This window comes from Diabrotica virgifera, chromosome 2, assembly GCF_917563875.1.
Source record: "Diabrotica virgifera virgifera chromosome 2, PGI_DIABVI_V3a".
Classification (NCBI taxonomy): Eukaryota; Metazoa; Arthropoda; class Insecta; order Coleoptera; family Chrysomelidae; genus Diabrotica; species Diabrotica virgifera.
The window spans coordinates 224,568,775-224,583,775 of NC_065444.1; the positions used below are offsets into that span (position 1 = coordinate 224,568,775).

A 15,001-nucleotide genomic window follows, 5' to 3' on the forward strand; every position below is an offset into this window, starting at 1 on the left:
ATTGTCAACTGTCAGTTGTTAAATATGACAAGAAAATTGACTGACAGCGACATCTCTGGATTGGAATGGTAACTAATTTGCTGTCTTGACCTTGACAATTTACGTGAAACGTCTATGAGTATGTATGGTTTGTGTTGTTATCAGCTGTCTGGCAGCTGTCAGCATCATCATAGGTCACAGAGATTAGAGATGTCAGTTATGTCTTCTGTGGTTCTGTGATGTCTGTTGTTTGTGATTCACAACTTATTTATAGTGCATCGTGCATCCTGCTCTTACATGAAGTCAACTAACAAAGAGGTATCTTCATATTAGAGAACACCTAATGATATTCATATGATATTTATTTGAAATTTAAAGAAAAGTAAAAATTTATTGATGATTTTACTAACATTTTAAATTGAAATATTCTTCATCTATTCCAATATAAATTAAATGAAGCTATATGTATAAGTAAAAAGTTGTTTTTGATAATAGTGTACCGATTACTCTACGGGAAACGAACAAACCTTATGTTTAACTTCCTTCAAATTTTATTGATTAATCTGTCAGAGAAATAGTGATAAGCTGATGAGGGAGTATTCGTAGTTAAACAAAATTATTTAAATTTCAATGTATTTGTAAAAATATAGTTATAAGTATCAAAAACACACAAGGTATTATTGTGCTACGATTAGGAATTGCAAAATTATTTAGTTATAAATTTTGTTTTCTTCAGTTATCATGTCTGCTGCTGGGACACCCTCCACTGACCCATGGGTGATTTTAGCCCGAGAAAGGACTAGATATGAGGAACAGTTCAGATCTTTAAAACCCAACAATGGAATTATTACCGGGGATCAAGCGAAGTCCTTTTTGCTTCAGTCACAATTACCACCTATTATTTTGGGGCAGATCTGGTAAGTACTGATTTGTTAAGAATTATTCAGATCTTAAATAATATTTTATTGATTTGATAAGTTATCAACTTCCTGCTTTTCTATCAATAGATGTCCAAAGGGAAAGAAGCTTAATTGTATTTATAATTACTTCTTGGAAAAGAGGAGTTATTAGGTGACTGATATTGTAAAAATTTTATCATGTTGTATGTGGTTTAAGTGTGTTTAGGTTTCCTAAAGTAATATCAACTGGGTGCAAATAATTATTTTTGTTCATAAATATCTTATATAGGTATATTTTCAAAAACCCTTTATCATATAGTGGTGTAGGGCCACAACACATTCGAAGTTGGTTGTAGAAAATTTTTATTTTGTTTTAAATCTTTGTTTTGCCTTCAGCAACAATAATCTGCAAGTTAGAAACTCATAGGCCGCTTCAGTTCTAAATGTTTATAACGAAATTTGCCTCTTATTTTCAAACTCAAAATAAGACATTGAAAAATGTTTTAACACGTTAAACCTGCGTGAGACAGCATCTGTCTCACGGTGCTGTGAACTTGGTGGACCGCGTGACTGTACCGTGTCTCTCACAGCCGTATTAAAATTAATTGCCGGTCCACAGATCTCACAAAAAAAACTTCGTGCCGGGGCTTAACGTGTTAAGCATTTATTTACATCAGAATATGAAAATATAAGTCTTTAGAAGGAGAGTGGATCTAGTATTAACTCTCTATGATTTTTTTTTCAAAAAGTTATTACCTTTGACATTTGACCTCTCAGTATAAACAATTTATAATATTATCTAAGCAAGAAGGTCACCAATCAGGCTTTACAATTTTTCTTTATGTTTGGAAATGAAAGATTTTCATGCTAAAGCCTTAAAGAATAAACAAAAGTTATTTTTACAATGAATAATTAAATTGCGAAAACAGTCATTTTTGACCTTTCTCAGGCTGTTTTGCAATAACAAATTAACGAAATTTAACTTACCATAGCTCAAATTGTAGGTTTTTAAATTAACTACAACTTTCTATTTAAAGTTTTTCTCTAAAATGAATATCCTCAGCTGCAAAATTAAAAATCTTTAAAAATTGCAAATTTAACAAATGGAAAACGTCATAAATAAAAAAGCTCAGAAAATTTTTGGTTACATTTTAGTAGAAGTTATTCCTGACATCGTTCTTTTACAACACCTGTTAGGTTTCAAAAATTCCTGAATTATATCCTGAAATTGACCTACTTTTCACCCACAGCTTAGACTAATAAGGCAATACAAAGACAACTCAATATTAATATCAAACTTAACACCCTCACCCCAATAATATTTTAAATTATTTCGTCATGCACCAAAACTATATTATTTGCTATAGTAAAATGCTGAAAGTGTACATTAATGTTACAAGCTTGTCAATACAGAGTATTCATTAATGTTACACTTGGCGGCGAGAGTGTTAATCTTAAACTCAACTAATATTCTGCTGGACCAAGTAAAACAGTATACCTATTTTGGAACAATAGTAAACAAACAATGGAATCACTCACAAGAAGTAAAATGTAGAATAGATAAGGCTAGGAGTGCATTCAACAACATGGCCAAACTCTTTAAAAGCCACAACCTTAATCTGGAGATAAAAGTAATGCTCTTACGATGTTATATCTTCTCAATATTTATTTATTATTTTTTATTGACGGACCGAAGTCCATTAGTACATAATACAATTAAAATGTCACACAAACTAGAAAAACAATTCAAAATAAGATCTAGTACAAAATTGGTAAATACATAATAAACAATAATAAAATTACTTCCTCGCATTTAACAATTTATTTATTTATTAATATTACGGGAAAACCCCATTAACAGTTACAATTAACAAATAGTAAAATGTAAGATGTATGTAATAGATTGAGAAAAAAATATAATCAAAAAACAACAAAAATAATTCAACCTGCAACAATGTTCAAACAACCAACAATTAACATTACAACCCTAAATTTATAATTAAAGTTTTACACTAAACTAAAGTATTAATTATTCTATGAAATTGATTCTATTAAATTGAGCCCTGAACCCACTCTCAGACATATCAAATATTTCCAAATGAAGTTGGTTAACATATCTCGAGTATCTTTCTATAGGCAAATTCATACCATAATTTGTTCGATGATAGGGTATATGAAAAGAAGAGTAGTTATGTCTCCTATTTCTTGTGACAATCTCAATGTTAACCGACTCCAACAATTCAGCACTATCAATTTTCCCTGTAACAATTTTATGCAAAAAATTTAATCCAGCACAGATTCTCCTTTCTGAAAGTGTTTTCAAATTCATTTGTTTTTCCAGAATTGAATAATTATGATCAGAGATCCCAATATATAATTTGAATCCACAAAATCGTAGAAACTTATGCTGAACCTTTTCTACAGTATATTTATGGACAGCTTGGTAAGGAGACCACACCACTGATCCATACTCAAGTTTAGATCTGACTAATGAAGAGTAAAGGCTTCTGACAGTGTCAACAGAAAAATGTCTACAATTTCTCACGATGAAACCCAACATTTTGGATGACTGTATTGTGACAGAGTTAATATGATCGACAAATGTTAAATTTTTGTCGAAAATTACTCCCAAGTCTTTTATTTTTGATACAGTTTTTAATGGTTGCCCACACAGTTCGTAAGAAGTGTCATATTTTCTGGAACCCTTAAAAAAACTAATTAGACGACATTTTGATATATTTAGGTTTAATTTATTAATGTGACACCACTGCGTAATCTGTCAAAATCGTCCTGCAGCAGTTGTTGATCAGTTTGGCAATTCATTATTCTGTAGGCTTTGAAATCATCAGCAAAAGCGAGACCTTCACTGTTTTCAAAACAATCAAAAATGAGAGCTCAATTGAGAGCTAATCCTATAATATAAAGTAATAAAATCTAAATATCTAAAACATTTTGCAATTGACAAATACAACTTATCTTAGAACAAAGACAATAACAGTAATTGACAAATCAGTCCTGAAATTAAAACATTAAGTTAAATATAAGTGTAATTGTGTGGAAAACGCAGTAAAGTCGTTCACAAAGAAATCAACATAATGTGTTTGCTAATTTAATAGTTTTACAAAGATAGGAACTTGAACCATAGTTTGTACGGTTAATGACTTCGTGGAAGGTGGTCACAGAACGGGTGGTTCTTGAAGGTACACGTAGACCAACTTTATTTAAGAGTGAGATACAGAATTTATGACCATGAATTCAGTTATATTTATTTATTTTTTTATTTATTTATTAACGGGCCTTGCCCACTTTTAGTACAATAATTTACAGTTTAAAAACCTCAATAGAATTAGTCAAATAATAAAATCTTAATATAAAAACAATCTAAAAACAGTCGAAAAAGTGCTTAGAAAAATAAAGTTAAAGTTAAAATAATAAAACAATACAACATTGATATAATATAAAACTGACAGGTACAAATACAATACATCACAATATATCACATTGAAAAATTTATATCACAATTTGCTTTAACAGGCTCACAAATTTACTATAGCTTTCATTAAAAAAATCTAATCTATCAGCATAACAGTTAGCCATTCGTGACACTCTAGGTATATAAGAATTAAGGCCAACATTGGTTCTCCTAATAATCCGGTCAACTTAGACATCAAAATGCTTGGCAAATAACAAAAATTGCCGGAGAGCCAAATTTTGATGGAAAGCTAGGGTATACCATAACAAATAAAGTTTAAAAAGTCCCTATCGATCCCATGTGTGCGTCAAAAGTTATTCGGGGTCAAAGGTCAAAATTTGAGATTTTTTGGATTTTTTTCGAAAACGGTAAGTTTTATCAAAAAAAAACCCCAAACCAAAGTTGTAGATCTTAACATTCTCTACAAAAATTGTCCTTGCAATTTTTTTCCTAAGAGTTACCATTCCTGAGATATCGTGATTTTAAAAGTTACTTTATACATTATATGCACCTAATAAGCCACGTATATACATATGTGGCCCTTAACCCTTAAACGCCCAACCTTTTTTAGGTTCCATGTACGCCCAAGGGTGGGTAAAAAATGTCCACCTCAAAAATAGCTAATATATTTTTATTGAGAGTTGTTGGAAATGGATTAAACTAAAGAATCTTATGCTTAATAAACACAGCATCTTCTAAAATATTAATATAAATAATTTACAAACCTTACAACAAAATTACAATGTACATCAAAATTTACATACCAGTAAAAGCCAGTAACTCAAATTTGTCGATTTTCTCCACATTCTTCCTTTCAGCCTCCTCATTGGCGGATAATAGGGATGTTCACTAATTTTTAAATATAGTTAAATTCAATAGATTACAAGGTATATAAAAACGTAACAATAATAAAACTGTTTAAAAATGTATATTTTTTAAGATAAATGAGTTGGAGGCATAATGTTGATTTTCTTGGAGGCTAGAAAAACGGTACCCTGCAGCGAGGCTACGGTCTGTGACGTCAGCAGTCGTAACGTCTTTGATCGACGACTAGTTTTGTATACTTATTTACGAAGTGTATTTGAATGTGCGCAGTTTTTTACGTATTTAATTATCAAAAATAAAGCCAAATAAGTGGTGTTTTGTTCCTGGGTGTGTAAATACATCAAAAAACAGTTCTGACAAGATTTTTATTACCGTTCCAGCCAATTTAAAACAGAAAAAGAAATGGTTTGTTGCAGCTAGAACTTAAAATAACTAACTTAAAGAACTAACTTAATAAAATAAACATTATAGAAGTTTTCCAGAGACTTTCGGCCCTTGGTAATAATGTAATTGTTCTTTCTGCATTTACATTTTTCAAAAATACTTACATATTAGTTTTCTCAGGATTCGAAAAAAATGAATGAATTAAAATAGCATTGGACCAAGATTTTGCACCTACCCCCTTAAGGAGTAAATGAAAAAGTTTCGGGACCTCAAATTTGTATTCCTTAAACTGGGATATTCCTAAAAACGGGATTCTAATAATACATACATTAAAAGTAAACCTTGAAATAACTACATGTGGATGTAGGTATGACTTTATATTATATTAAAATCATTAATAATTTAGTGAAAAGATTGGTTGAAATGAAAATGTATAATACCCAAGTTCAAAAATATTTTTTACCTTGGAACAGTTGTCAACTCGAAATACGAAACAACCGAAATAAGAACTAGAGTTGAAAAGGACAGAGCAACATTTAACAACATGCACGAGAAATATTTTCACCCATTGCGACATAATATCTCTCCCACTAAAAATGCGGCTGCTAAAATGTTATTATTTCCGGTCTTGCTATATGGCGCAGAGGACTGGACAATAATGGAAACATTAATGAAAAAGCTAGAGGCATTCGAGATGTGGGTGTACCCACGTATCCTCAAAATATCCTGGGCGACCCACACCAACGTACAGGTATTGCGTCGAATGGGAAAACAAAAAGAAATCTCTTTTACAATTAAGAAACGAAATCTTAAATATTTCGGTCATATCATGAGGCATGATAAATATCGTATACTCCAACTGATAACGCTAGGTAAAATAGAGAGCAAACGCGGACCCGGAAGAAAAGACACTCATGACTTTAAAACTTACGCCAATGATTTGGACAAAAATCGATCGAGTTATTCAGAAACGCCGCAAATGAAATTAAAATTGCCATGATGATAGCCAACGTCCACAACGGACAAGGCACATGAAGAAGAATAAAAATATTTTTAATACACCTAACCAAGGTAAAGTAATAACCAGCCAATGTATGTATACAATATGCATGCATACAATGCATGCATACAACTTTGTCTATTTTTTTTTGTGGAGTATTAAGCATTTATTTTTTTAGCTTAAAGAAGACATGGAAAATTATATGGAATATACACTCAGTAAAGCTGTGGTAGATTTATTTTTTTACAAGATGCCAATAAATCATACACCATTGTTACATCTACACTACAGTCGGTAGTTTATACGAATCGGCTTTCTGAAAACCTTCTTCCATTTTATTTGTTTATTTTTGTAAAACCCAAAATATGTCCTTACAAACAGTCTATCCACTTTAAACTAAACAAATTCACTATAAAGCTCCACTTTAACCCTGATAAAACAAGAAGAGAACAAAATAAAATGACCTGAAACGTCAAACAGGTAAACAGTAACACTATGAGAATGGCGCGCGCTTGGGGTATGCAACTAGTGACGTCAGGCCAATAGAGAAGCGTTCTTGAAATTTAAAATAATGCTAGATTTCTAATAAAGATTTTTTATGGAAAGGCTTTTTCAATTTTGTTGAAATTTTGGACAATTATTCCTAGGGTGTTTCTTAATCGTTTTACATGTTTGAAATGACTTTTTAATTTTTTGTGAACATCCCTATTATATAGATTATGTAATTATACGTCGATAATTATATGGATTATCTTCCTACCAACGAGAAATTATATAGAAACCTTTATTAACAAGTTTTACCAAGGGTGTACTTTTTATACCCACCCATATTTACCTCAAGATGTTACTTTTATTTTCAAAAATATCGGTAGAACCAAATTAACATTCGATAAAGGGCTGTCTTTTTAACAATAAATAATTTTAAAAAAAATTTTAAACATGTAATAAATATTTTACAAGGGAATACGTATTAGGTGGACATTTTTTATCCACCCTTAGGCGTTTAAAGGTTAAGACAAGTATAAATGCCTATTTGTGTCTCTTTTATATAGTATATTATACTATTCTGAAAATATTTCTTCAAAAGGTAATCAGTCCCCAACTTAATTTCCTCTATCCACGTGGCCTTGAAAAACATTTGGCTATACCATTGGCTATACAATAGCTACAGTATTGTCCGTAGATCTGGTTCATAATATTATCTGTTTCTTTTAGTGCTAAAGGTTCAGTTCAAGTGAATATAAGTACTTATTACAAGCGTCTACCATTTAGTACCGTTACCGTTATTTGTACAATTTTATAGTTTTAAAAATGTCTCAGTAGCACCGTGAAAGTTCACGAAGAAGAAGTAGTTATAGATCCTGTATTATTATTTCAACGCATGAGTATCACTGAAGCTTTTGAGGATGAGATTGAAACATTTTTTGAGTATGAATTAGCTCCTTACCCCTTATCACTTTTCGATGCAGCTGGAATGCGTAAAACAACAAAGTCAGCAATTTATGATTGCTTTGAATCAGTCAATACTGAGGTTGATCGTAGAAACGCTACTTACATTATTGATGGAAGGTACCTGCTACATCACGTTGTGTGGGATCGAGAAGAAACCTTTAGCGTTATTTTTGATAAATATGTTCAGTATCTACGCAGACATTACGGGCTTACAGTGACAGTGGTATTTGACGGCTACAATGACTCGACAAAGAATATTAAAGCTGCAGAACAACGTCGTCAAACTACAAAAACATCATCGGGTTCCGAGATTATCTTTGATGAAAACATTAATAATAAATCTCGTTTCATTTCCATGTTAACTGACAAATTAACAGCTGCGAATATTGAAGTGAAACAAGCTAAAAATGACGCAGATGTCCTTATAATTGAGACAGCAATTGAAAAATTTAAGGCAACAAACACAACAATTGTAGTTGGTGAAGATGTTGATTTGTTGGTAGTTGGTACTGATTACTGCAAGGACTCCAGTAGATAAAGTTATTTATTTTCTGAAACCTGGAAGGGCTCAACAGCGAACAGAGATATATTCTTTGAATAGTTTATCGGCTTATCCCAAATGCCAAAAGTACATTTTATTTTTACATGCGAAAACCGGCTGCGACACTACGTCCGCAATGTACAGAAAAGGCAAAATGTCAGTACTTAAATTATTCGAAAAAAAAGATTTGACTGACTGATGTAAAGTTTTTACAGAATTTGATTCTACACCGCAAACAATAATTACGGAAGGAATTCGCTTTCTTCTTGCGGTTTATGGAGCTCCAAAAAAATTATTTGTCTTGATAAATACCGATACTTAAGTTTTGTAAAAAATACGCGAAACAAGAAACAATTACAACTATCATGTCTTCCTCCAACATCAGCATCTGCTTTTCAACATTTGTATCGAGTATATTATCAAGTTCAAACATGGCTAGGCAATGAACTGAATCCAGAAGACTGGGGTTGGAAATTAATAGATAATACTCTGGAACCGATTAAAACCTTACTCCCACCTGCTCCAGAAAAACTCCTTAACACTATTTTTTGCAATTGCAAAAAAGGTTGTAGTGCCAAATGTGGATGTAAAAAAGTCGGGTTGCTGTGTTCTCTAGTGTGTACCAACTGCCAAGGTCAGTCTTGCTCAAATGTCCAGTTTAGTACAACAGAGGAAGACTCCTGTGATTTTAATGAAGAGACCAATGACTCAGTCACATTTGAACAATTTTTGAACATCCAGCAAGAGGAAGAGGAAGAAGATGAAATCGAAGAAGACTTGACTGTTGAAGTAGACTGTCAAGAATATGAATCTGATTAAAATATCTAAAGAAATCAAAACAATAGTTAACCTAATAATCAATAGCAATATCAATAATCAATATCAATAATAAGGTAATATCTAGAACTTGACCGGTATTGTTTCCTTAAATTATCCTAAAATTGTCAAAACAGTTAGTGGAGTAGGCCTACAGGGGAAACCACGGTAAAAAAACGCGCCGAGTACACTATCTCACAGAGGTGGTGTCGAAACGTGTGCATATCATGTATAATGTGACTCTTTGAATCGCGATATCTCAGGAATGGCAACTCTTAGGAAAAAAATAGTAAGGTCTATTTTTATAGAAAATTTTAAGATCTACAACTTTGGTTTAAGGTTTTTTTTTGATAAAACTTACCGTTTTCGAAAAAAATCCAAAAAGTCTCAAATTTTGACCTTTGACCCCGAATAACTTTTGACGCACACATGGGATCGATGGGGACTTTTTAAACTTTATTTGTTATGGTATACCCTAGCTCTCCACCAAAATTTGGCTCTCCGGCAATTTTTGTTATTTGAAATGTCTATATAGACCGGGTTATAAATGGCTGATGAAATACGTTAACTGATCTGGTGTTTCTTAATGGAACTGAAAACAACATTGTGGACATCAATAAAGGACAGTCAATCATGCTATTAATGAGTTTAAAAAATATTTTGAGATCTGCCTGATCCCTCCTCACTTTCAAAGTAGGCAGGGAAAATGTATCTTGTAATAATGCAAAATCATATGAAAATTCATTTACACGAGGTATATTGGATTTATATGCTAGGTACCTAAGGAATTTTCTCTGCACCTGCTCAATTCTGCGAATGTGTGAAGTATAATGGGGGCTCCAGACTGAAGAACAATATTCCAATAAAGGCCTGACGAGGCTACAGTACAGCACTCTAATAGCATTAATACTAATAAAGTCATGTGTGCTTCGCTTAATGAATCCAAGCATCCTAAGTGCTCTAGAAACTATGATGTCAATGTGATTGACAAAAGAGAGTGTGGAGTCCATTGTGACCCCAAGGTCCCTAATTAATGAGACTCGGGACAATGGTGTTCCTTTAATACTATATTCAATATTAATTTTATTAAGTTTTTTAGTAAAAGTTATGGAGTTGCACTTAGTGATTTTTAGATCCATGGCATTGATCTCACACCACTCATCCAGTCTGGCCAGATCTGATTGAAGTTTAAGACAGTCCTCTGTGGAGGATATTTTGAGGTAGCATTTCAGGTCATCTGCAAAACACAAGAATTCAGCAAATCTAAAACAGTCCGAAATATCATTGACAAAATTTGTCAATTTGTATTTAATAATAAAAATAATAAGGGTCCCAGGTGGGACCCTTGCGGTACTCCAGAGGGGTTGGGAATATTTTTAGACATGTAATTATTTACCTTTACAGTTTGACATCTTTCAGTTAGATAACTGGCTAGCCATTCCAACAATGTTCCCTGAATACCAACAGTTTCTAGTTTGTTGAGCAAGATTTTGTGGTTTACCCTGTCGAATGCCTTGGAAAAGTCTGTGTAGATCACGTGAACCTCCCCGCCCCCATCCAAGATATCCGACAGATAGTTAGCAAAAGTAATTAAATTTAATTCTGCAGATTTTTTGCTAAGAAACCCAAACTGCTCTTCTATTACTGACAAACTTAATTTTGATCTTAAATAAGCTGCTACTATTTTCTCGAATAATTTTGGAATAGAATTAAGACTGCATACTGGTCTATAGTTGGATATATCAGCTCTGTTACCAGACTTATAGATAGGCGTAAGATAACTCGCTTTCCAGAAATCGGGAAAGATACATGAAGCAAGAGATTTATTGAATATCACATGGAGTGGACGTGAAAGAACAAAACTACAAGATTTCAGAACTGAAGGAGGGATGATCTGGACCTGGCCCCTTCGTTATGTCAATATTAGCCATCTCCTCGTAAATGGTTGATATCGGAATGTTATAATCAGCGATACAAATATGATTAAATGAGGGTTTACTTTGCGGATTGATATTTTTGTCAGTGTAAACTGACTGAAAATATTCTGCAAAAAGATCAGGCAGATCAGGTCCCAACTGACATTCTTTATCTTTAAAGAACAACAAAGGTGGTAATTCATTTCCATATAAGAAGCAAATATCTTTATGTTAACGACGACTCTGTAATGAGTCAAGTCGAATAATTTGCAGTAAAGACTCATAACTTTGACCAGTGAAATGCATCTTATAAGCATAATAACGTAAGAATTTACGTATTTTCTTTACAGTGAATATTTAGCGAGGTATAGCTGTTTAAAACCTCTATTTAAGAGCAAACACCCTCTTATTCGAGCTCGTTAAACTAACCCTATTTAAAAACTAAGGGATGTTACGGAATTTAATTTACATAGTCTCATTGCTCTTGAATAACCATACAAAATCATTTGTGAAGAAACTTTTTGTCACAAAAAATGAAGGAGCTATGTTTATAAAACGAACTTTTTTTTTCGAAAAATTCGAATAGCCCCCTGGGAGTAATAAAGCATTTTTAATGAATATAATACCACAGAACCTGACATCAATCTCGATGAAGATGACTAAAAAACTATTTGTATTTGCATTTGTAAATTCATATGTTTGTGTAAATAAATGTTTTTGTACGTAATTCTACTTTTTTCTGTATAGATCTATTAAATTACTTATAAAAATTGCAATGTTATTAAGGGTGGTTTTTAAGGGTTTAAATATTATGATATTATATCCTAAAGCAAAAAACAATCATTATTTAACCAATCAAACCCAAATTTTAGTCATATTAAGGTTTACAATGTTTTTATATAATTTTTGACCATAAGGGGTAGTTTACACCCCTAAAAATAATTAACCTTGTACTAATCAATCTTGAGCATGACATAGAATATGAAGTACAGTGTGAGATGATCCTAATCCCAAATGTTTATGAAAATCGATGCAAGCCGAAATCATTCTTTTAGGATAAATAAATTTTTTATATATAGCTCCAACAAGGGTGGTTTTAAGGGTTGAAATATTAGGATACTCTATCCTAAAAAATAAAACAGTCATTATTTAACTAATAAAAACCAAATGTTGACCATATTAAAATTTTAAATATTATTTTTAATTTTTTTACAATTAGGGTTAGTTTTATCCCTTAAAAATCCAAAAGCGTACAACGGCTCAGTATAGAAAAAGAACTAGAATTTTTGTACAAATCGATGCTGGACGAAAAAATTGCGAGGCTTTTCCATTTTTTCAGATTTATTTCTTGACCTAAAAAGGTCCTTGCCTAGTAATTTGATATCACAATGGACATATTACTTTAGTTAACAATGTGAAGTGAAGTTTACATTTTCACCCTTGTTTTCAATTGAAAAAGTAAAAGTCCCCTTAAATGATAATAATTTAGACATTAAACATATTAGAAAATTATAAAAGGTCATTGCCTAGTAATTTGATATCGCAATGTATTACTTTAGTTGACAATGTGAAGTGAAGTATACATTTTCACTTAACTAGGTCAGGTGTTTAACATGTTATGTTAGCATAACAGTAAACTATATAATTCTACGATTCAAAATACATAGAAGTCAATTCAGCAATACAGAAAAGATGCTTTTTATACGGCCGTGCTAAAAGAGCTACTTTCACGCACACATTTCGTTTCCGAAAGTTGCACTTTCCCGCACGGCGTGCGTGAAAGTAAATTTTCCCGCACGGCGTGCGGGAAAGTAAGCGTGCGGGAAAGTAAAATACCTTGTAATATGCCATTATAATATATTATAATACATGCAATAAACTAATATTTAGATATTATTTACTAATTTATTTCAAATTTATATTTTTCTATTCATGTTTTAATGAAATTAGCGCGATAATTCAATGAAATAAAATTATTTTGGCATAATATTTAAAAGTCAAATCGGTAGACAATTACAACGGTTTTGAATCGTCGTCATGGAAACCAATATCGTCGTCGCGGTAACCCATTATATTGAAAGTTTGGTTTTGACAACCTTGTCAAAGAACTAATTTGTGTATTTTCACTTCTAAATAAAAATTGATATAAATCGTATTTTTTTGTGGCTATTTTTCAAACGTACGGCCCTAGAAAAAATATTGTTCCTAACTCATGCGGAAAGTGTCTTCCCCGCACTCGACTGCTTGCCCGAACTCCGCTATCGCGTCGTTCGGGTCAACGGCAGTCTCGTGCGTGAAAGTATCACTTTCCGCACTAGTTAGGAAAATAACTATTTCTACCATAACTTCCTTAAGGCCATCGGTACATAATTCGCAAATATTTTACGGGTATCCCTACTTTTTCTGGCTTTACACGGCAAATTACGTGTAGTAAACTTCACACTGGTATGGATATGTAAACATTACTAGAATGTCATTCTACTTGAAAATGTCATCATTAATTTAAAGAGATCGCTTTTGAATGTTCTTGGATAACTGTTATTTTTATAATTGCAAATTATTAATTCAGTTAATAAATGTGATAATTTTTTCACTATGTATTCAGTGATAGTAATAATTTATATGTACAACAAAAACTAATACTCAATCGAGAAAAGAGGAAAAGTGTTAAAGTGATTTTTTAATAATATATTGTTACTATGGAACGCTTACAATTTTGAACATCTTTAACAACAAAATACTTGGATCACAGAATATATTATCCTGATGTATTCTCTGCTTGAATCTTCCACAAATAATACACAATAAATAACTTTTTAATAAGTTCACGTCTTAAATCAATTATTTATCAAATACACTATACAGGGTGATTGATTAGTAGGGTAAAGCTCAATAACTCCGCTATAGTAATAGATAGCAATAAAAGTTAATAACAAAAATTTTAGCCACCTTTGAGCTTCACATTACAAAATTAGTTAGAATGTTACAGGGTGTTCGATAACACAGTGGCAGACCAAACTTCTGTTTTTTTAAATGGAACACCCTATATTTTATTTTAAATTCGAAATCCTGTTAACTTCTCCATCACAAAAATATAAAGGTTTGTTATGTTATACAGGGTATTTACAAAGTTATAACCAATTTTATATGAAAATCTTAACAAGTTCAACTCCCTGTATAAATAAAAATAAACAAAACAACAATGGTTTATTAATGCCATATTTTTTAACGTATTGTCAAAATTGTCAAGAATGGTCGATATTGCTAATTTTCTTTATATCAAATACAGGGTGAGTCAAAACGCAAGTACATTATTTTCTCAGTAATTTTAAATGGAACACCCTGTATTTTATATCACTATTGAAAAGTACCATTACCGTACTTTAATTTTTAGATAACATTCCCTATGTCTAAATTTATTAGTTTTCGAGATATTTTCATTTTTCAATGGACCAGTAGCGTGGCCACCCAAATCACCAGAATTTAAAAAACTGGACTGATTTTTTTGGGGTTACGTTAATAATGAAGTTTATAAAATACCTCCAACAACAAGGGATGAGATGAAAAATAGAATACAAAGTGTATTTCGATGTGTTAATTTACAAATGCTTCGTACAGTAAGTAGCTCATTCAATGATCGTTTTTAGGCGTACATAAATGTGTTAGGAGATCATTTTGAACACCTTATGTAATTAAATATTAAAAATATTTTATTAA

The 15,001-nt window shown here is 31.8% G+C and overlaps 1 protein-coding gene across 4 annotated transcripts in view; it reads left to right on the top strand.

Moving 5' to 3' along the window:
* The first annotated feature begins 213 nt into the window (after nucleotides 1-213).
* The window catches only part of LOC114330018 (intersectin-1-like), a 205,185-nt gene continuing 190,397 nt past the window's right edge, over nucleotides 214-15,001 (top strand). For 3 of the 4 annotated variants that reach the window (XM_050644298.1, XM_050644296.1, XM_050644299.1), the window contains exons 1-2: nucleotides 511-653; nucleotides 716-896. In XM_050644298.1, the coding sequence (XP_050500255.1) occupies nucleotides 721-896 (176 nt within the window). In that variant the 5' untranslated portion in view covers nucleotides 511-653; nucleotides 716-720. Of the gene's footprint in view, nucleotides 298-510; nucleotides 654-715; nucleotides 897-15,001 lie in introns of those variants that run through there. The other variant, XM_050644297.1, reaches the window with a different exon arrangement.